At 42.7% G+C, this 22,559-nt stretch overlaps 1 protein-coding gene across 1 annotated transcript; it reads right to left on the reverse strand.

Moving 5' to 3' along the window:
* Nucleotides 1–2,107: 2,107 nt before the first annotated feature.
* LOC123429130 (bisdemethoxycurcumin synthase-like) lies at nucleotides 2,108–3,838 on the reverse strand. The gene is made up of 2 exons (XM_045113193.1): nucleotides 3,588–3,838; nucleotides 2,108–3,208 (listed from the first exon to the last, which is right to left on the reverse strand). Exons 1-2 carry the CDS (start codon nucleotides 3,745–3,747, stop codon nucleotides 2,235–2,237), a joined length of 1,134 nt encoding a protein of 377 aa, XP_044969128.1. The 5' UTR covers nucleotides 3,748–3,838; the 3' UTR covers nucleotides 2,108–2,234.
* Between the last annotated feature and the right edge of the window lie 18,721 nt (nucleotides 3,839–22,559).

Here is a 22,559-nt window from a genome sequence, read left to right on the forward strand (position 1 = left end):
ATCGATAAAAATACATACAGTGCAAACAGTTTTTTCACTGACCATTATTTAGAATAAAAATTTCATTGCATCCTTTTGAGAAAAAAATTCACTCCTCATATGGCGAACATCACTGGAATTTGTATTTAGGATGTGGCTAGCGAGCGCTAGGGCGCTTGTTAGTGCCATCTAGCAGACTAGCACCCCTACCATATACGAAAAATGCAACGGATCCCTTCGCACACGCTTTCAAAAAGGAAGCACACTGTCCCCTACCACCATCTCCCCCGCCCATGTGATCCAGTTACGTGATGCTGCCTAGATTATGTTTGGTCGTGCAAACGGCAGTTTCGCATTACTTCATAAACATGAAATGACTCTGTTTCTTCAGTGCAAGCAAGTGCAACATCCCACAAGTTTTAATATATTCATATGCTGAAGCACTGTCGTAGGACGAACTTCCTTTTCACATTCTTCTTTGCAACTGGTGGGTGAGCGAATAGAAGTTCTTTTGACAGCAACTTGACGTTCATCATGTAATGAACCCTCAAAAGTATACACGAGAAGCTGAGACTTGTAATGGTGATCAACTATGTTCCTTGAATAAAAGAGGCGAAAACAAACGTTTAGAGCTCAACCTCCATGCATGCAGGCCGAAATTTTTGAAAAAATTAAAATTCAAACTTTTTTGTTTCAAAAAAAATCTGAAAAAAGTATGCAAGTAAATTAGGATGGTATGCGTATGTGTGTAATATTTTAGGATGAAATACCATGAAATACGATCTGCATAAAAAAGAAAAAATCATGACCTGGAACGATGAATAGTGTCATGTGTTAAAAATCCTCAGATTTGTCTTTTTTGTATCACCCTCATTTCAATGTATTTTTTCTGAAAATTTACACACATGTGTGTTACACCCTCACTTATCTCTGGATTTTTTCAGGTTTTTTTGAAATGTAAAAATATGAGTTTTCATGAAATTTGAATTTCAAATTGAAAGCCTCTATGGAGGCAGAGCTCCAAACGCAATTTCCATGAGTAGTGGCCATAATACCATTGTTATGTTACTATTGATAGCTGACTAATAAGAGTGAACAGAGCAAGAGTGCACTGTGCCAAATCTCTCAGGGTGCAAAGGACTTTGGACTCTTCGGAAGGAAGTTTGTCGAGCGTAGGGTATAAGTTGAGTTTTTTTTCACGGAGTAAGCAGAGAATATTGTCTAAGCCGATTGTTTTTCAAACGCTTTCTGGCATATTCTAGTATGAGCCGAGGGCCATGTGGGTTACCGTGTGTTTTAGGGGATGTTGCTTGGCTTACACTTAGAGAAAATCCAACAGTTCCCCTATCTTTAAAATAACCTCGTTTACGGGAAGTTGGGGCAAGAAACCTCACCAACAGTTCCTGTAAACTGGCCTTAAGTTGGGGGCAAAAAACCTCTCCAAGGATATCCGACTTATGGGGAAGCATAAGCTTTTCTTTACTGATGCATCTCCTTTTACATTAGTGACTACGCACAAAGACATATTTGAATGTCAATATTCAATATATAAATTTGCCTATTATTGACATGTCCTTAGCAATACAACCATAAATGTAGATACATCTCCTTTTGGAGGTCATAATTTTTTTAGGCCCAAGTACTTGATCACTCGTCCTATATATTTTTATAGTACATCATCGTGGAGTGCAGGGACGGAACCAACATGCAAGCATAGGAGGCAAGTTTGTTCATAAAGTGGGGCAAAGTTTATATGAAATAAAAAAAATGATCACAACAATCATTATCATAGTAGAAAAATCAATTTGCATTTTATTGACATGTCGTTAACTGACGTATGCATGCACTTTTACACACGCCCACAGGAAAGTATAAGTACGTATATGGTACTCCCTGTAGACCAAAATAAGTGTCGTGGTGTTAGGTTAAACTTAACACATACTCCCTTCGTCCCAAAATAAGTGTCTTAACTTTGTATTAGCTCTAGTATAAAATTGTATTAAGCTTGAGACACTTATTTTGGGACGGAGGGAGTATAAGTCTTTGTAGAGATTTCACTAGTGGATTACATACGGATGTATATAGACATATTTTAGAGTATAGATTCAATCATTTTGCTTCGTATGTAGACCTTTAGTGAAATAGCTTAAAAGACTTATATTTAAGAAACGGAGGGAGTATTTTGAACGACCGCAGGGAATAGTATATATGAGTATCTTTGTAGAGTACTCCCTGATATCAACCGACAGCATCCATCAGCGTGGAGAGCGCAGCACCATGGTCTCGATGGTGATTCCTGGCCCGAATGCGAGCATGGCGCCCCACTCCGGCAGCAGGTGGCCATTATCCTCCTCCTTGCGACGCCGGCGCAGCTCGTCAAGCACGAAGACGATGGTGGCACCGCTCATGTTCCCGTACTCGCGGAGCACATGCCGGCTGGCCGCCAATTTACCGGTATCCAGTTTGAGCACCGTGTCTATGTTATCCAGGATGGGACGGCCACCTGGGTGCACCGCCCAGAAGAGCTCGTTCCAGTCGCAAGGAGCGTCGTCACCAAAGGCGTCGAGGAGGCACCGCTCGACGTTCTGCCCGATCAGCATCGGCACCTGGATGGCGAGGTGGAAGTCTATGCCGCCCGCCGTGGCCTGCATGCCCAGCACGTGCTCGGTCCTCGGGATCGTGGTCTGCGTGGCGGAGACCATCTCGAACAGCGGGCGCTCGCCTTCGCCGAAGGGGCCGGCGCCGACGATGACGGCACCGGCACCATCCCCAAACAAGGCGTAGCCAACAAGGTTGGCCCCGTCGGGGCTACCGAGGCAGACAAGCGTCGTCTCGGCGCAGGCCACGAGGACCCGCGCCCCGCGGTTGTTCTCGGCGAGCTCCTTGGCGAGGTGGAGCGCCCTGCCGCCGCCGTAGCAGCCGTGGAGGCTGAGGATGGTGCGGCAGACGGTGGGAGGGAGGCCGAGGAGCGTGGCGAGCTTGAGGTCGGCGCTGGGTGCCTCCCACGCGGAGTAGGTGCTGAAGACGAGGTGGGTGATGTCGGTGGCCGGGCGACCCCACTCGGCGATGGCCTTCGTCGCGGCCGACTGCGCGAGCTTTGGCACGGCGGTGGCGGCCATCTCTATGCGAGCGTCGAGGGATGGCAGGTCCCTGTCGAGGAACTCCGGGTGCACGCCAAGTGTGTCCTCGGTCAGGTGGAAGTGGCGCTTCTCGATGCCCGTTTTCTCACCTGCAATTACGAAAACAGTCTTGCTAAACCTTAGTTGATGCTATATCTAAGAGATCTACTCCCTCCGTTCCTAAATATAAGTCATTTTAAAGATTTCACTAGGAGACTACATATATACGAAACAAAATGAGTGAATCTACATTCTAAAATATGTCTATATACATCCGTATGTAGTCCCCTAATGAAACATCTAAAAAGACTTGTATTTAGGAACGGAGGGAGAAACATTGAACTCTATGTTATATTTTCTATTATATTACTGTGTTCAGTTTTATTTCGGGATCAGGGGAACGTGAATTTGCAAATCTGTTATCTAAACAAACATGCAGATTAGTACTGTTAATCCAAGGGAATAATGGATGCATGAATTTGTGCTTACAGATTCTGTTCATCTTTTCCTTGAGTTGAGTGAGGTGGTCGCTCTTGGTCATGCGGAAGAAGTTGTCGGCGAACACGTCTTGGGGTAGGAGGTTCGTCGGGTTCGCCGTGCCGATGGCGAGCATCGCCGCAGGGCCTTCCCCGTGCTGCCGCATGCCCATCTTTCCGTTGGTTCTTGCAGCCTTGGCCGACTGATGAGAGTACTACCGTAAGTACGTTTACCTTCTTTGCTGGGTGCACTTGGAATGTTGAACCTGCTGATGCGTCTAAGGGGCTCTCTTTGCTCTTGCTTTTATAGTTTGTTTGGTCAAGCTTTCAACGACCTATCTCTAGTTTTGAGAAAGGTGTGCTAGCGGCGGATGCGTAGGCACCCTCTATGAACAGTAAAATCAAAAAAAATTGAAAACAAAATCAAAAAAATCAAAAACTTTGCAGCATCAACGATGATCAAACTTTGTAGGTTCCTACAAGTTTTCATGTTAAAATATCATGTACAGAAAGATGTACAAACAAGTTTCAGATTACAGCTAAAAAGTGCTCAAAACTTCAAGCATTGAAATATTTTCCGTGTGTAGAGCTCCTCGAATAGTTTTTTGACATGAAAACTTGCAAACACCTACAAACTTTCATCATCTTTGATGCTACAAAGTTTTAGATTTTTCTTATTTTGTTTTCTATTTTTTTTTATTTTACTGTTCATAGAGGGTGCTCAGGCATCCGGGAGCTGAAAATCCACTCTCAGTTTTTTCAGAAAAGCCTGAGACTCTATATTAAAAGAGATTTAGAATTACAAGAATATCTCCAAGAAAAATTAAAATTACATCCTCGTCCATGGCAAGCTGAAGCACGTTGGCCTTCTTCCTCCGCAGCCAGCGAGCTTACCAGTGGCGGAGCCAGGATTTGGATATGACCGCCAATGGGTTGGGTAATTACATAAGTACTTGCACATATGAGTCAAACGTACACTACATGGTTCAAATTTTGTCGATCGTTGGGGGGGGGGGGGGGGGGGGGCAGGCCCCTGCTCGCCTCCCTGTCTCCGCCCCTGGAGCTTACGTCTTCATCATCATCGGCGACCGGCGATAGACGCAAACAAGGAGTATTTCATCCTCGTCTGGATCCGCCGGCAACCCGCGGCGGTGGCGCACGGATTTGCGACCGGCGGTGGATGAAGGGAATGACGTGGGGGCGGAACGGGCTGCATAGTTCTCCCAGAGCTGCCATGTGGGCTGGGAGGGGCCTACTCTGGCGTCCATGTTGCGCTGGCATGGAGCGACGAGGGTGCAGATTCGGAGCTGCCCCGTTGTCCAACTTGGACCGCTCCAGTGCAATGCGGAGGGCCAGATCCTCCTCGACGGTGAGCTCGAAGGGCGAATCGCTACCGGAGCTGCCCCCATGTCTAGTTTGGACCGCTCCAACGAAATGCAGAGGGCCAGCTCCTCTTCAACGTCGAGGTCGGAGCATGAGTGGCTGCCAGAGCTCGACATCTCACAGGATGTCGTTGCATTCAATCTAAATCAGAGAGAAGAGAGGAGGAGACGGGGCGAAAGAGGAGAGTGCAGTGGGCTATGGTTTGGAAGGGGACGGATTGAGATTTTTGGTGGGGACGACATGGGGTACGGGCAGACGTGGCGGACGCGCCTATGCACACCCGGGCCACCTCATATCCATTGTACATTTAAACTGGTTATGAAAGGCACCGGATAGCCCAGACGTTTGAGGCCGATTTGAGATGTTCGAATGGGTTGGATTTTTTGACCAGTCACGAAACGGTCCGTCCGCCCAAACATTAGAGACGGGTTTAAAGCGCCCGACTGTAGATGCTCTTACACAACTTGTACAAGCCGAAGTTGTGCCGGTAATTTCTGCCACCGGTGTTCCACACCGGTGCCGGCACAAGAGAGTTTTATCCCTAAATGTAGCAGGAAAGTCATGGAACTCTGGCAAGAGAACCCAAAACATCTATTTATGGTACAAAGTTGTAGCTCTCTTACCCCTGTAATGTTTGGGATTAATTAATCTCTGTATATTGGGAAGTTTGACAAGTGTATGTTTCCCTTCTCCCATAAAATTGGGCTTCTCCTGTTAGTGATCTTGTCTTTCCCACTTCACCAGACTAGTTCCTCGCGAGTGCCTCAAATCCATTCTTTCCTTTCTTTTAAAATCCACAATAGTAACCAAGAAAAGTCAATAGAATCATCCACAACACCAACCATCATTTAACAGTTAGAAAGAAAAGAAAATGAGTTTGTATCACAAAAAGAGCGCAGTTCAGTTCAAGTGGCCAAGGGCATAACAGAACATATGGAGCATTGTTCAATGGGACTCTCACATGGCTAGATTGCATATTATTACATCATCACTTACGCCAAGAAGCCAGTGGCACTAGTGGAAAACGGGCCTTTGGCCTGGATCTGGACCGGGACTAAAGGCCCGGCCACGTCGCCCCAAATCACAATGCCGCCCACGAGGCTTTGGTCCCGGCCCGTAAGGAGCCTTTAGTCCCGGTTTGTGTCTCAAACCGGGACTAAAGGGCTACGCGGTGTGTAGCCCGCATGTGCGCCACCTTTAGTCCCGGTTTGTGTCTCAAACCGGGACTAAAGTTCTCTGCCTATATATATTGGCCACAGCCCCCCTCTCCCCTCTTCCTTGCATTTTTCTTGGATGAAAGAGTGTGGGTGTGTGCTAGCTCTCCATTTTTCTTGGATGCACTAGAGGTGTTTGTTGAAATGTGTGTTAGAGCGATGCCGCTTCAGTTCACCGAACACAACTACGATATGAGATGCCCGAGCCACGCTTAAACCTCTTCCTCTTTATTTCTACTTATTCTAAAAGGTTAGCAACTATATTTCCTCGTTTAGACCGTGCGGTACTAATTTTTAGGATCGTGATTGTATTTGATATACTGTCGTATAACGCAGATGAGCCATCCATGGATGTACGGTGATCGACGCACAGCCGCTTACAGAGAAGGCGTGCATTCTTTTCGAGATGCAGCCGATGCGAACAAGCATGGTGGTGGCTATATGTTTTGTCCATGTGTTGAATGTCGGAATGAGAAGGATTACACTTCCTCAAGAGTCATTCAGAGCCACCTGCTTCGGTCCGGTTTTATGTCGGGCTATAATGTTTGGACCAAGCACGGAGAAAGAGGGGTTATGATGGAAGACGACGATGAAGAAGAAGAGAACGATGATGACAACTACCGATCTATGTTCCCTGAGTATGCTGATACCGCAATGGAAGACAATGAAGAAGAAGATCAGGATGAATAACGGGAACCAGATGAGCCCGCTGATGATCTTGGCCGGGTCATTTCTGATGCACGGCGAGGTTGCGACACAGAAAAGGAGAGGTTGCAGTTCGAGCAGATGTTACAGGACCACAACAAATTGTTGTACCCAACTTGTGAAGATGGCCAGAAGAAGCTGGGTAGCACACTGGAATTGCTGAAGTGGAAGGCAGAGACCGGTGTGACTGACTCATCATTCGAAAAGTTGCTGGTACTGATGAAGAAGATGCTTCCAAGAAAGAACGAATTGCCCGCCAGCACGTACGGAGCAAAGAAGCTTGTGTGCCCTCTAGGATTAGACGTGCAGAAGATACATGCATGCCCTAATGACTGCATCCTCTACCGCGGTGAGAAGTACGAGAATATGGATAAATGCCCGGTATGCACTGCATTACGGTATAAGATCAGAAAAGATGACCCTGTTGATATTGAGGGCGAGCCACCCAGGAAGAGGGTTCCTGCCAAGGTGATGTGGTATGCTCCTATAATACCACGGTTGAAACGTCTGTTCAAAAATAAAGATCATGCGAAGTTGTTGCGATGGCACATGGAAGATCGTATGAAAGACGATAAGTTGAGGCACACTGCTGATGGTCGGCAGTGGAGAAAAATCGAGAGAGAGTTCCCGAGATTTGCAGCTGACGCAAGGAACTTATGGTTAGGTCTGAGTACAGATGGCATGAATCCTTTTGGGGAGCAGAGTTGCAGTCACAGCACCTGGCCCGTTACTCTATGTATCTACAACCTTCCTCCTTGGTTGTGCATGAAGCGGAAGTTCATTATGATGCCACTGCTTATCCAAGGTCCAAAGCAACCCGGCAACGATATTGATGTGTACCTAAGGCCATTAGTTGATGAACTTTTACAGCTGTAGGCCGAACCAGGTATACGTGTGTGTGACGAGCACAAACAAGAGGAATTTGACCTTCGAGCGTTGCTTTTCATAACCATCAATGATTGGCCTGCTCTTAATAACATTTCAGGACAGCCAAACAAGGGATACAATGCATGCACGCACTGTTTGGATCAGACAGAAAGTATATATCTGGACAAATGTAGGAAGAATGTGTACCCGTACAATCGTCGTTTTCTTCCGCCCAAGCATCCCTTAAAGAAAAAAGGCAAGCATTTCAATGGCAAGGCAGAACCCCGGGGGAAGCCTGTCATCCGTACTGGTGCTGAAATATTTGATATGGTCAAAGATTTAAAAGTAATCTTTGGAAAGGGTCCTGGCAGCCAACCTGTTCCTAACGGCCCTGATAAGCGCGTACCCATGTGGAAGAAGAAATCTATATTTTGGGAGCTACCCTACAGGGAAGTCCATGAGGTCCGCTCGGCAATCGACGTGATGCACCTGACGAAGAATCTCTGCGTGAATATTCTAGGCTTCCTGGGCTTGTATGGGAAGTCAAAAGATACACCGGAAGCACGGGAGGACCAGGAACATCATAAAGGAAGAGATGGCATGCATCCAGGGCAGTTTCAAGGGCGTGCCAGCTACGCTCTTACTAAGGAAGAGAAGGAAATCTTCTTTGAAGTCCTTTTCAGTATCATGGTCCCAACTGGCTTCTCGTGAATATAAAGGAATCGTAAATATGAAAGATAAAAAATTCCAAAACCTAAAGTCTCAGGACTGCCACGTGCTTATGACGCAATTGCTTCCGGTTGATTGAGGGGAATTCCACCGGAAAATGTTCGCGCATTCCTCAGTGCAATTTCTCAGAAGGTAATCGATCGAGAAAGTCTATCAGGGTTACAGATTGATGTGGTCCAATGTCTGGTCAGCTTTGAGTTGTTCCCGCCATCCTTCTTCAATATAATGACACACCTCCTAGTTCACCTAGTCGAAGAGATTAGAATTCTCGGTCCTGTGTTTCTACACAATATGTTCCCCTTCGAGAGGTTCATGGGAGTCTTAAAGAAATATGTTCGTAACCGTGCTAGGCCAGAAGGAAGCATCTCCAAGGGCTATGGAACAGAGGAGGTCACTGAGTTTTGTGTGGACTTTCTTCCTGACCTTAAGCCGGTTGGTGTTCCTGAATCTCGGTATGAGGGTAGGCTGACAGGAAAAGGCACACTAGGAAGGAAAGCAAAAGTATGTATGGACGGGCATTCTTTCTCTCAAGCACACTACACAGTTCTACACAATTCCACCGTGGTGGCTCCATATATCGTAAGACACAAGAATATTCTACGCTCCGAAAACCCGGGGAAGGCTGACTCTTGGATTAAAGGGGAACACGAGAAGACTTTCGGCAGTTGGTTGCAGACACATCTCATGAATGACGACACCGTTAGAGATCAGCTGCACTATTTGGCCAGGCCACCATTTTCGACTATATGTACTTTCCAAGGGTATGAGATAAATGGGAATACATTTTACACGGTTGCCCAAGATAAAAAGAGCACCAACCAAAATAGTGGTGTCCTCTTTGATGCAACAGACGAGAATGGGCACTGTTTGGAAACATATTACGGGTACATAGAGGAGATATGGGAACTTGACTATGGACCTACTTTTAAGATCCCTTTGTTTCGGTGCAAATGGGTGAAGCTGACAGGAGGCGGAGTAGTTGTAGACCAAAAGTACGGCATGACAATAGTGGATCTCAACAATCTTGCGTACATGGACGAACCATTTGTCCTAGCCAATGATGTCGCTCAGGTTTTCTATGTGAAGGACATGTCTACAAAAATGAGAAAAAGAAATCAACAAAAGAAGATATCGTCCGATGAGCCAAAACGCCACATAGTTCTTTCAGGGAAAAGAAACATCGTGGGAGTAGACGACAAGACAGACATGTCAGTAGATTATAATAAGTTTCATGAAATTCCGCCCTTCAAAGTGAAAACTGACCCAAGCATCCTACTGAATGATGAAGATTCTCCATGGCTACGACCCAGAAGAAAACAGAAATAATAGATAGGAATATTGGTGCAATAATGTAATAATGTATTAATCCTTTCATGTAATGCATGTATGGAATGTACTAAACCTTTTAGTTTTGAATTATTTATTCAATTTCAAACACTTTTCATTTTCATAGTTTTGTCAAATTCTCAAATATGCAAAAAGAATTTTAATAAACCTTTGTAAGAGATGAGTTCTCGTTTGAAACGTTGATACTTCGAGAGAGATTGTCCGTTTTGTACACGAAGTGCATCCAGTTTTTTTCGTAGCCCTCTCAAATTTTTAAAACATGCTATGTGGGTGAAATGATGATAGCATGCCAACTTTCAACATTTTCAGAGTTCATTTGTAGTGCTTTTCAATTTTACCGTCAACTAGCTCAAAAAAATAAGTAAATGCACGAAATATACCAAATTAAGTCAGAAATTGTTGAAAATTTGTGATGTGCCTCTGAATGGTGCATTTTGAACACACAAAAAGTATGGAGTTCAAATAAGTTCAAAAAAATGAAATCCCTTTGTAAAAGATGAGTTCTCGTTCGAAACCCTGATACTTCGAGAGAGATTGTCCGTTTTGTACAGAAAGTGCATCCAGATTTTGTCGTAGCAATCTCAACTTTTTAACACATGCTATGTGGATGAAATGATGATAGCATGCCAACTTTCAACATTTTCAGAGTTCATTTGTAGTGCTTTTTAATTTTAGGGTCAACTAGCTAAAAAAAAGTAAATGCACGAAGAATACCAAATGAAGTCAGAAATTGTTGAAAATTTGTGACGTGCCTTTGAATGGTGCATTTTGAACACACAAAAATTATGGAGTTCAAATAAGTTCAAAAAAATGAAATCCCTTTGTAAGAGATGAGTTCTCGTTCGAAACACTCATACTTCGAGAGAGATTGTCCGTTTTGTACACGAAGTGCATCCAGTTTTTGTCGTAGCCCTCTCAACTTTTTAATACATGCTATGTGGGTGAAATTATGATACCATGCCAACTTTCAACATTTTCAGAGTTCATTTGTAGTGCTTTTCAATTTTAGGGTCAACTAGCTAAAAAAAATAAGTAAATGCACGAAGAATACCAAATGAAGTTAGAAATTGTTGAAAATTTGTGATGTGCCTTTGGATGGTGCATTTTGAACACACAAAAATTATGGAGTTCAAATAAGTTCAAAAAAATAAAATCCCTTTGTAAGAGATGAGTTCTCGTTCGAAACACTCATACTTCGAGAGAGATTGTCCGTTTTGTACACGAAGTGCATCCAGTTTTTGTCGTAGCCCTCTCAACTTTTTAACACATTCTATGTGGGTGAAATGATGATACCATGCCAAATTTCAACATTTTCAGAGTTCATTTGTAGTGCTTTTCAATTTTAGGGTCAACTAGCTCAAAAAAAATAAGTAAATGCATGAAGAATACCAAATGAAGTCAGAAATTGTTGAAATTTTGTGATGTGCCTTTGAATGGTGCATTTTGAACACACAAAAAATATGGAGTTCAAATAAGTTCAAAAAAATGTAAACTCTTTGTAAGAGAAGAGTTCTCGTTCGAAACGCTGATACTTCGAGAGAGATTGTTCGTTTTGTACACAAAGTGCATTCAGTTTTTGTCGTAGCCCTCTCAACTTTTTAACACATTCTATGTGGGTGAAATGATGATAGCATGCCAACTTTCAACATTTTCAGAGTTCATTTATAGTGCTTTTCAATTTTAGGGTCAACTAGCTCAAAAAAAAAAAAAAGTAAATGCACGAAAAATACCAAAGAATAGTTTGGATAGTCAAAATAATTAATTTTGAAAATATAAAATAGTTTTGAATTATTTATTCAATTTCAAACACTTTTCATTATCATAGTTTTGTCAAATTCTCAAATATGCAAAAAGATTTTTAATAAACATAGTTTTTAGTTGAAAATAACAAAATAGTTAATAGTTTGGATAGTCAAAATAATTAATTTTGAAAATATAAAATAGTTTTGAATTATTTATTCAATTTCAAACACTTTTCATAATCATAGTTTTGTCAAATTCTCAAATATGCAAAAAGAATTTTAATAAACATAGTTTTTAATTGAAAATAACAAAATAGTTAATAGTTTGGATAGTCAAAATAATTAATTTTGAAAATAGAAAATAGTCTTGAATTATTTATTCAATTTCAAACACTTTTCATTATCATAGTTTTGTCAAATTCTCAAATATGCAAAAAGAATTTTAATAAACATAGCTTTTAATTGAAAATAACAAAATAGTTAATTTTGAAAATAGAAAAAAATTGAAACTATATGAGAATTTATAGAGAAACTTAAACCTAAATTCAAAGTGACTTCACTTTGAATTCAGGTTTAATTTTCTCCATAATTTCAAATATAGTTTCAATTTTTAGATTTATAGTTTGTTTAGGCCCGTAAGCCCGCTTTAGAGAGGAGCTCGATGAAGATGTTGCGACGGGGCTTATAAACTAGTGTCAGCGCCCCTCGCTGGGCGAGGTGGGACTAAACTTATCGTGCAGCCAGCGAAGGGGCTTCAGTCCCGGGTGGAGCCACGACCCGGGACTAAAGCCCCTCGCCTGCCGCATGCCGAGCACGGGCCTTTAGTCCCGGGTCGTGGCTCCACCCGGGACTAAAGGGTCTCTTTAGTCCCTGCTCGAGCCCCGACCCGGAACTAAAGGCCCGTGCTTCCCGCCTTTTGGTCTGCCGAAAAAGGGTCTTTAGTCTCGGGTCGTGGCTCCACCCGGGACTAAAGGGTGTCTTTAGTCCCGGTTCAAGCCCCGAACCGGGACTAAAGGGTGTCTTTAGTCCCGGTTCAAGCCCCGAACCGGGACTAAAGATCCTACTATATAAGCGGGAGCTGGAAATTTCCAACCCAAATCGTTCTCTTCTTCCTCGGACTCTCCTGCCCGGCGCGGCACCGACGAACTCGACGCCGCCAGGCTGCCCGCCGTCCTCCTCGCCGCCGCCTGCCGTCCTCCTCGCCGTTGTCGATGCCCTCCCCTCCCACTCCGGCCGGTAAGCCCCCCGCCCCTCCTCCCCAACACGTACGAAGGACGACTCGCCGGGGGGACGCCACCGCCGCCGTCCCCGGTGAGGAGGAGAAGTAGAAGAAGAAAAAGGAGAAGAAAAGAAGAAAAAGGAGAAGAAAAGAAGAAAAAGGAGAAGAAAAGAAGAAAATATTTTTTTTGTCATTTAATTCCTATTGTTATTAGGTTTGTGCTAGATTATTAGGGTTGGTAATATTTAGAATTAGGTTAGGGTTACAAGAAGAAGAAAGATGAACAAAAATAAGAAAATAAGATTAGGAAAAAGGAAAATAAGAAGAGGAGGAGAAGAAAAGAAGAAAAAAGAGAATAAGAAGAGGACGAGAGGAGAAGAAGAGGAAAATAGAAGAAGAGGAGAAGTAGAAGAAGAGAAGTAGAAGAAGAGAAGTTGAAGAAGAAGCGGAGAATAAAATAAGAAAGAAGAAGAAGAAGAAGAATAAAGAAGAAGAAGACATTTCTACGTATATAGATGCTTAATTAGTGTTTTTTAGATTATTGCTTAATTTTGCTATTGTATATGCTTAACTATTATTTGTAGAATATTTGGTGAATTTAGGGTTAGGCAGGTTAGTGTTAAATAGGTTATTTTTGTTATTTTTGTGTTATTTAAATTTGTGTTATTAGGGTTAGGTAGTTAGTGTTAATTAATATATAGTTGAACTAGTTGATTTAATAAAAGTACTTTATTTTACTATATATACAATTAGTTTATTTTTAGCAAGAAAATTAATAGAACTAGTTAATTTTTTTAGTTCATTTTACGATGCCTATCCCGCATCCTCGTCGTCGACTCGGCGGAGGACACCTGCTTGATCAGAGGGGCCATGTCCGGGACTGGGCTCCGCCCGACTGGTATTGGGAGGTGCTACCTTCCGAGGGGCGTAGGTTGGTGAGGAGCCAGCCCGTTGTTGACCCGATCCTTGTTTGGTGGCGGTCGCGTGGGCCAGTGACGGTGCCGAGGCTTCCGGACACTGCGGAGGTGGTACGTCACCATGTCAGCAAGGAGGATGAGCACGTCCGTCGCTACATGGTTGCGTTGGAGGGCAGGTTCGAGCATACCTGGCAGGTTCTTCAGGGATCTCACTGGAGCTATGATCCTGTGATGGTTCCTTCTCTTTGGGTGTCCACCGCCCGCGACGATACCCGTCGGGCGCTACGGTTCTAGCTGTATCAGTGATGCTATATGTATGATAGTATTCGAGGAGTATTAGTGATAATACTCGACGATGTACGGACACAAGAGATGATGTAGTTTTGCTTATAATTGAATGCATGCTAATTTGAATACTACTTTATTTTACGATTTGGTTTTGCTTATTGAATACTCAAATTGGAAAAGTACTCCTACTTTGAATACTATGCAGAAATCTAGGAGTCCCGGGTGGAGCCACGACCCGGGACTAAAGTTGTTTTGGAACGGAGTTCCTGATAGAATAATTCTTTTTTGGTACAAAGTTCAACAAAGTCCTTTGACACTAGACAATGTGACATATAGAAGGGTAGATGAGATCAGAAAAAATAGGATCATTTTCTACACATCTAGAATGTCGCCATTTTGTTAAATCCTTAAAGGTTAAGAGAATCCGTTAGACATATTTTAGAGTTTAGGTTCTAGCCAAGACCCGGGACTTCGAAGTTTCCAACCCCTCTTATATAGTTTGTTAGGTTATTAGTTAATCAAATGTCCGTTTTTTATAGAACTATGGATCCACATATCAGGAACCTCGAAGAGGAAGAACTTCTCGAAGATATAATCAAAGACGGCCCCGACGTTGAACCAGCTGAATCTCCGTCGTCATATCTAAACCCCTTCGGATATGGAATGGAGGTCGACCGACACGAAGATGAAGCCGAACGGGCAGGAGATAGGTCCAATGACGGAGAAGGTGATAGCTCCACTGATGGAGAAGCCGGTGGAGAAATAATAAAGTCCGGTGAGGTATACATATGAAGTTTGACAATCACTTGTAATATGTGAAAAATATTGGAGATAGTTCTATATTGTATACATATACATTCATTTGACGAATGTTTCTCCCTCTGAGGCCTCCACATCGAGCAAAGCTACGAAACGAGGCCCGACTAGAAAGTTGGATGCACAGACGCATTACACCTTTGAGGTGATATTGCCTACGGGCGAACCCAAGCTTCCTAAGAATGCTGCTGACACATTCAAGAAGCAATGCGGAGTTCTCGTTAGGGATCACGTCCCGATCAGCGTTCGGGAGTGGAACAAGCGCAAAGGGCAGCCGATAGTGACTATGTCGCCGAAAGGTACAAAGATAATCTTTGGAATGATCTCATGTCACATTTCAACCTGCCAGAATGTGAGAATGAAGACGCCGCAAAAAAACTGAGGGCCAAAGTCAAGCAGTGGACTCTAAAGAAGATGGCCGAACTGTTCCGTAGCTGAAAGAAGAAGCTATGGAAAAACTATCTGAAGACAAAGAAAGTGCCAGTATTCGAGGGGTATCTAGCCAAGCAGGCGAATCACTGGAAGGCATTTCAAGAGTACAAGGAGTCAGAAGATGCCCAGGCATTATCAGAAAAGAACAAGAAAAATGCCGACAAGAAGAAATATCACCACAAGCTGGGGCCAGGGGGCTATGAGACTGCCATCCCAAAGTGGGATAAGAAAGAGCAAGATCTGCTAGCTAAAGGCATCATACCTGAACCACTCCGTGATGAGTGGGAATTGAGAGCAAGAAATTGGTTCCTTGCGCATGGTGGTTCGTACGACGAAAAAACTGGGGACCTCATCTGCAGTGACGGTCTTAGGATACCCAGGGAGAATTGGAAAAAGATAGTGAAAGAAATTAAGGAGGGAAAAAGACAGTTCACTGCAGATAGAGAGAAATATTTGCTCACACTGGTCCTCGGCAATGACGAACATGGAGGACGAACGCGAGGCTTCGGTCCTTCTTACCCGTGGTGGCTTGGGTTTGCCAGAGACCAAGACACTTACAGAAGCCGAGCGAGAGCAAAGAAGCGACAGCAGGATGAGGAGAATGACAAGTTCAACCAGTTGCTTCCCAGGATTAACGAGCAACAGAAGCATATTGATGAGCTTAGAGGAGTAGCGCGCCAGGAAGATCCTGCACTCGATATTACCGGCGCCCCATCTAAGCGGAAAAGCAGCGTGGCTGAATCTGAGGCCCCGCCCGACGATGCACGAAGAATGATAGAGGGCGGTCCCGGCTACCCCGTGGATGGAATCAAGGAGTCAACATCATGTGAACTCCATCCGAAATTCAAGAACATATCCATGAAGGTGGCCGTCGGACAAGCTTTACCTTCTGGCCCTGATGCACGCTGGCATGGCCGTGAGATTCCAGCTGGCTTTGCTAAAGTCGGGGTGGAAGAAATCATGGCGGGGTTTCATGATATGGAGCTCGACATAGCTGGACCCGAAGATGAGAGGACACTCGGAGAAGTACTGGGTGGAGTCATCCTATGGGACAAGAACTACATCAAGCTTCCAGGCTCGGCCCCAAGGACAACACCGCCTCCGAGTCGTCGCAGGTCATCTACACCTCCAAGCCCTCCACATGACAGCCAGCACAACACGAGTCCATCTCGATCACCGCCGCCGGACTTGGGTCGTCTGTCTCCGCCGCCGCCCGCTCCGGATACTAAGCGGAAGCGTGCCAGCAAGAACGCTCAGTCGATGATTTCTAAGCGATGGAGCTCCCCAAAGCGCAAAATGTCGCCCCTCCCAAAGGTACATCATGCTAATCTTCCTATCAGACCTTATGATCGTACCGCCGAGGAAAACGCCAGGATAGCAAAGGAACATTATGATGCGCAGATGAAAAAGAAGGAACCCGAGCCCCGCCCGGAATACACCGAGACGCAAATAGCATATGCAAAATACTTCACGAACCTTCCATCACAGTATAACTTACACCATAAGCGTGATGACTATACACGCACATCGCAGAAGGAAGGGAAAAAGAGCAGATCACGTGCAAGTGCAAGTGGGAGCAAATCAAGTTCAACTACAAGCAAAAAAAGATCAGACGTTCCTCAGCTTGGACAACAGGCCAAACAGTCGATCCCACCCCTCAGGGTGTTACCCGAGAATGTCCCCACTCTGGTGCAGGGGCAAGATTTGGAATTAGCAAAGAAGTGGGCGGATGAATGGGGTATCCCGGTTGAAGACGTTCTGGCTTCCCAAGACGACAGGTTACCCAAGGCTGTGGTAACCCCTAAGCCACAATTTGTCATGGGAGCGCCTTTGGTCAGCAAAGATGATCTCCCAACAAATATGTGTTACTTGCATACATGGTACTTAAGTGAATCAAAGAATGGAAGAACTATGATCGTGGTGAGTGTCCCATGGGAGTACTACGTCCGCCCCGAAGAAATCCATATAGACTTGGATGAACTCTTCCAGATGTACAATGCCGACGCCCTCGACAAATCGCTTATGAGTTGCTATTGTGTGTAAGTTTTTCAATTCGTTGTCTACATATAACTTGTTTAGTTATTTCAATTCATTGTCTACATAAAACTTGTACTCTATTATGCAGAATGAAGATTCTGGAATGTAAAAGTAGGAACATCCTAAATATTGGGTTTATTGACCCAGATAAAATACATATAGCGACGCTAACTGATAAACCCAAGGAGACAGAGTAAAACCTTCTAAGGTTTCTAACAGATCAAAATTTCTATGACCACATACTGTTTCCATACAACTTCAGGTGAGGGTCTTTACTCTGTTGTGTCCATTCACTTATAAGTGTAATTGATAAGTTACTGACTTATATATATATATATATATACATGTGCAGCTTTCATTGAATTCTGTTGGACATTCAAATTGATAAGGGAAGAGTTGATGCCTTCGACCCATTATTGAGACCCTTGGAACAGTTCCAAAGCCTGCAGGACATGCTCCAAGGGTAATTTCAATCATTCTTGCGCTCTATCGGTCTCTTTCGATGATTTTCTGATATATCAATTAATGAAAAACATAGCAAATCATTTTCCTTGTCGGGTAGGGTTTGGAAGCGGTTCAAGTGCGTGACTCCCGGTATCGAGCCTGAGAAGCTGACCTTTAGAGCGGCTCAGGTAAGTAGTAGTATGATATACTTCTATTTTCAATACATTTATGATGCTAGATTATTATTTTGATTATATATATTCTATTCTCGTAAAGTGCGACCAGCAGCCACGGGGGACGCATCTATGCGGATACTATGTTTGCGAGACCATTCGCAGGTTTACCTCTCAGCACAAGGATCACAGATACGACGTAAGCAATGAACATTCACACCTCTATTTTTACCCGTCATTCTTTGTTATCATGATAGATATTCATATTCATCTCCTCTTCTTATATAGTACACGGCCATGAGGGAGAAGTCCCTACCAGAGCAACGCGCGATTGCTGTTGCAGAGGAGCTTGTGACCTTTCTGAGGACGGAAGCTATAGATGACAAAGGACGATTTAGTGTAGCTAGGGGCCATTACTGATGTTGGTCCATGTAATCGAATAGACGGGCTTTAGTCCCGATAATTCAGATCTCCATATAATTGTATATATATGCTCGCTTGTAAGATAAGTTAATCTTATATATATGCATAATTATTTCTATTTAGAATTATATGAAAACTAATTCCCGAACACCAAACGAGGCATCACGTTAATCTCCCGAACACCTAAACCCTAAAACCCTAAAACCCTAAAATAAACAAAATCTGTAGAAACTCTTTAGTCCCGGTCCGTGTTAAGATCCGGGACTAAAGGGCCTGCCCCTGAGGGCGCTCCGAGGCGCCCACGTGGAGCACCTTTGGTCCCGGCTTGGAACAGGGCCGAGACTAAAGGTTAGGCCTTTAGTCCCGCCCCTTTAGTCCCGGTTGGTGAACCGGGACTAAAGCCCCTTACGGGCCGGGGCTATAGGCCCTGTCCCCACTAGTGTGGCTTAATGATTGTTTCTACAATTCCATTTTTCTGCTCGGAACACAAATTAGGCGAAAAATAAACTCATTTCAATGGTCTAGTCATTGTTGACGTGAAGCTAAAATTCAACGTGGCATTTAATAATTTTGCCTTCGCAAAATAGTCTCAATCTAATGAAGGATTTTTGCTTACGTCTTTTTGCGAGCTACTTTACGAAAAAAATAACATAGCATGCCAAACGCGGAAGGAGAGGGTGTGTACCTAGATCCATGTCGTCTGAATTGGTTTGGAGGAGAATGTGCAAAGACAATGCACCAACTAAGAAAAATTCTTACAAGATCCTTCAAATTCTTCTTACAAAATCCGTATCTATCTTATGTATGTCATTCTTCTTAAAATTATTACAAGAGAAATAAGTAAAAAAATTAGGCGGTGTTTCAATTAGTACGCAATTATTTGCTCTTAGCAGCAGCAAGTTAGTTAGGAAGTAAGGTCAAGATCACATAGTGATTGCAATAATGAAAATTTTCCGTATGGAGTGTGTTGCTTGTACGCTAATTAATTAGTGTCTGTTGGCATAACATTCCACAACTTATCCTTGCCACTAGTCTATTTTCCGGTATCTCAATCATCCTTTACATACGTCTTCTTCCTCTTGGACATCTCTACTTAATGCATGGTTATAGGCCGCTTTGGACAAAAAGTGTGGTCATGCTTCTCTGAACGAAATAACAGTAAATGTGGCGGATATCCATTTCATAGAAAATACTTAGCAATTAAAATATCCAATTTTGGAATGAAAGATAATTTGGTGCGTGAGCTGTGCTCTAAATTTCAAATCATTTGGACATATGAGTAAATAATATCGACCACTCATTTTGGGTCAAACATCGACCACAAATTTGGCTAGCAAATGGAAAATAATATACCACAAAGCTATACGATTGCATTCATATTTGTGTCAATTTGCCAACTAACAACATGATCAAACACAGTTACATATCACTAGGGTAAACATATCATTTTCAATTTTGTACTTGCACGAAAAAGTCCACCAAACAAGTTAAAGGATTTTTCATCTGCATTTCCAACAGCAAATATCCCAGCAACTGCTCATTGAAGGAGGTGCAAAAATAATGCACTTGTCAGACGTGTTTGAACAGTCGACTACACAGTACGGCAAACAACACTAAAACAATTATATATACCAATACCACTATTACTAGAAATTTTTAATAATAAATTTTTTTTTTGAACAGCACCAGCTCCCACCGACCTATTATGTAAGGTAAAGTCGGATACTAGCTTTTTTTAGGTTGCTAGGCGAAATCAAATGCATAAAAAGTTAATAATACTCCATGGATCATAGTGCTCACACATGGACCTGGTGTGTCATCTTTAATTTCAAGCAACAACAGTTAGCCAAGAAGAGACGATCATACTGTCAATGATGGCTCAACACAATGTATTCTGTCGTGTGATCACAACTGCCGAGTCGGCCTGTTCAGTTAAATGAAAATCTAAATGTAAAACAAACAAACAATATCCTAGACTTATACGAACAGGAAGTTGACAGAACGGAGTTACATCTCCTACCCTATATTTTAAAATCTTCAAGTAAATAAACCTTTAGTGTCGTCATTTTAGAGTTTCTATCGTACGTTAGCTCTACTTTTATAATATCATAAAAAGATGTAAGACTTTTTTTTTTCATTCCACCCTCCTTTTACCATCGCCCTTCTGCCAGTTCTATATCTCTCCTGATTTTCTTTGGTATAATTAAGACAATGCTTGTGCGTTGCAATGGGATATAAACAGTTCAGTATGTTAGTTTATAATTTATCTGCCCATATTAAGATGATAGTGTAAATAAATGTTTATGTACCTGTAAACTTCCAAAAAAATCCAGCTGGTTGGCTAGAGGTACAACCACCCTCCTAACTATCAAACCACATGTTTCATCGGACAATGTGTTTCTTTCTAAATGAGCGTCAGCTTGGGCACATATATATACTTCTAGGGTCCTTAAGAAATTCTCTAACCCGTATGTCCACACGACCTACCATGTCACCTTCCACAAAAAATCACGTAAATAGTGCCAAAGTGATAAATGCTCGGTTAACTTCAGCTTCAACTTCCAGATATACTTTAGACTCCACCTGATCCAATTTATTTGCATTGCTTTCATCCTCGAATACTTGCTTTACTATCACTACAATTTGAATCATTATATTATTTATCAATTCCTACCACACCATACATTTACAATTAATATAACTACTAAGATAAAAAAAAAACTGGATAACTTTCCTGACTCATTAGGGACAAAGCAAAAGTTTGTTCGTTGTGTGCAGGTGATTATCATGAAGTGACGTACAGTAGTTTCTACTGATTCGTAAACCTTGGTTCCCCACTGTGGATAATACAATCAATTGATGTTTCGCAAATATCACATCTCCCTAGTCTCAGTACTACCGTGCCTAGCTATGTATGTAGGTGTCGATAGCGTACATCATCTTGCTGACCAAGTCCATGCTTCGTTAATGTTGTGCATACGGATAGATTATCTGGATGAGTGATAAGTCTACTTTGGTGCAGCGTCCTTGTCCATGATAAGTCTACAATCTCACCATGGACCATCTCGATATGGACTCGGGATGTCTGCATCGTCCTCGTACCATTTATGTGGGGTCCTAGATCCTAGCATTTGTAGTCGCTAGTTGGTTAGCTAGTGACAGTCAAGTCAATAATGGAGTAGGAGTACTACGTATTCTGCTACATCCATTTCAAAATATATCTCCCACAAATTTCGTCCTAAGATTCTATGTTTAATATAGAAAATAATCAGCATCTGCAATATCAATAGGTCTATAAAAAATATGTTTCCATTGTGTATCTATTTGATATTGGGGATACAAGCTTGATCAAACCGTGAAAGCTTAGATTTAAGACAAAACATACAGGTCGTAAACTTAAAATGGGTGAAATGCTTCATAATAGGTCTACAAATGGACACTGGATAATCATAATACTTATTCTTAAGGCCACATGTAATTCGAAGCACGAGATATTGAAGTGTGAACAACCCATATACGGTGATTATTTTTTGAAGGAAGTGTCGTGTTTAAAATTATCTTTGGCATAACAATTTTGTTGCTACAAACAGGGTGACATAAGGTTAAAATTAAAGCATAATGCCATATTTCAAAATACGACAACCAGCTGCTACTAGCACACTTTTAGAAACGCATGTCCATTTTAACATAATTGATTCACTTGAACAACCGGAAGTACATTCATTACACAACTCCAGTGTCTCCAAATGAGATCCAAAGCCGTCAAAGCATATAATTGATCCACCGAATGTAGGAGTACGTGGTTGTTGCGCTTATTGTAAAACTGCGGTCTCACTTGTTTGAACGTGCTAATACATGCAGCTGTGTACATTTATGTCTTCATGAACCGATGATTTTGTTGTTTACCAGCCAACTCATGTTGCTCTATTTAATAGACAGGTAGCAGTTAGTGGTCATATCAAAATATAACTAATGATGGTCATTCTGAAATATTGCATCTAGAATACTGTATAGCAGTGATGGTTTATTAGTGGTCACTTAAATCATCACAACTAATTTCTTCGGTGTCCACACTACAAAATACCAAGAATTGACAATTGCAGTGTGTTTCGTGTCTTTCTTTCATTTTGGTAAACACCAAATGCAGCTTAGACGTGGCATGCCCTCATGATCATCATCATCGCATACACGGTACTATGTTTGCGCAAGTAGTAGAACTCCAAGATTCTTAGGTCAGTAAGAAATCCTC

This window comes from Hordeum vulgare, chromosome 2H (assembly GCF_904849725.1).
Source record: "Hordeum vulgare subsp. vulgare chromosome 2H, MorexV3_pseudomolecules_assembly, whole genome shotgun sequence".
In the NCBI taxonomy this organism is placed as follows: domain Eukaryota; kingdom Viridiplantae; phylum Streptophyta; class Magnoliopsida; order Poales; family Poaceae; genus Hordeum; species Hordeum vulgare.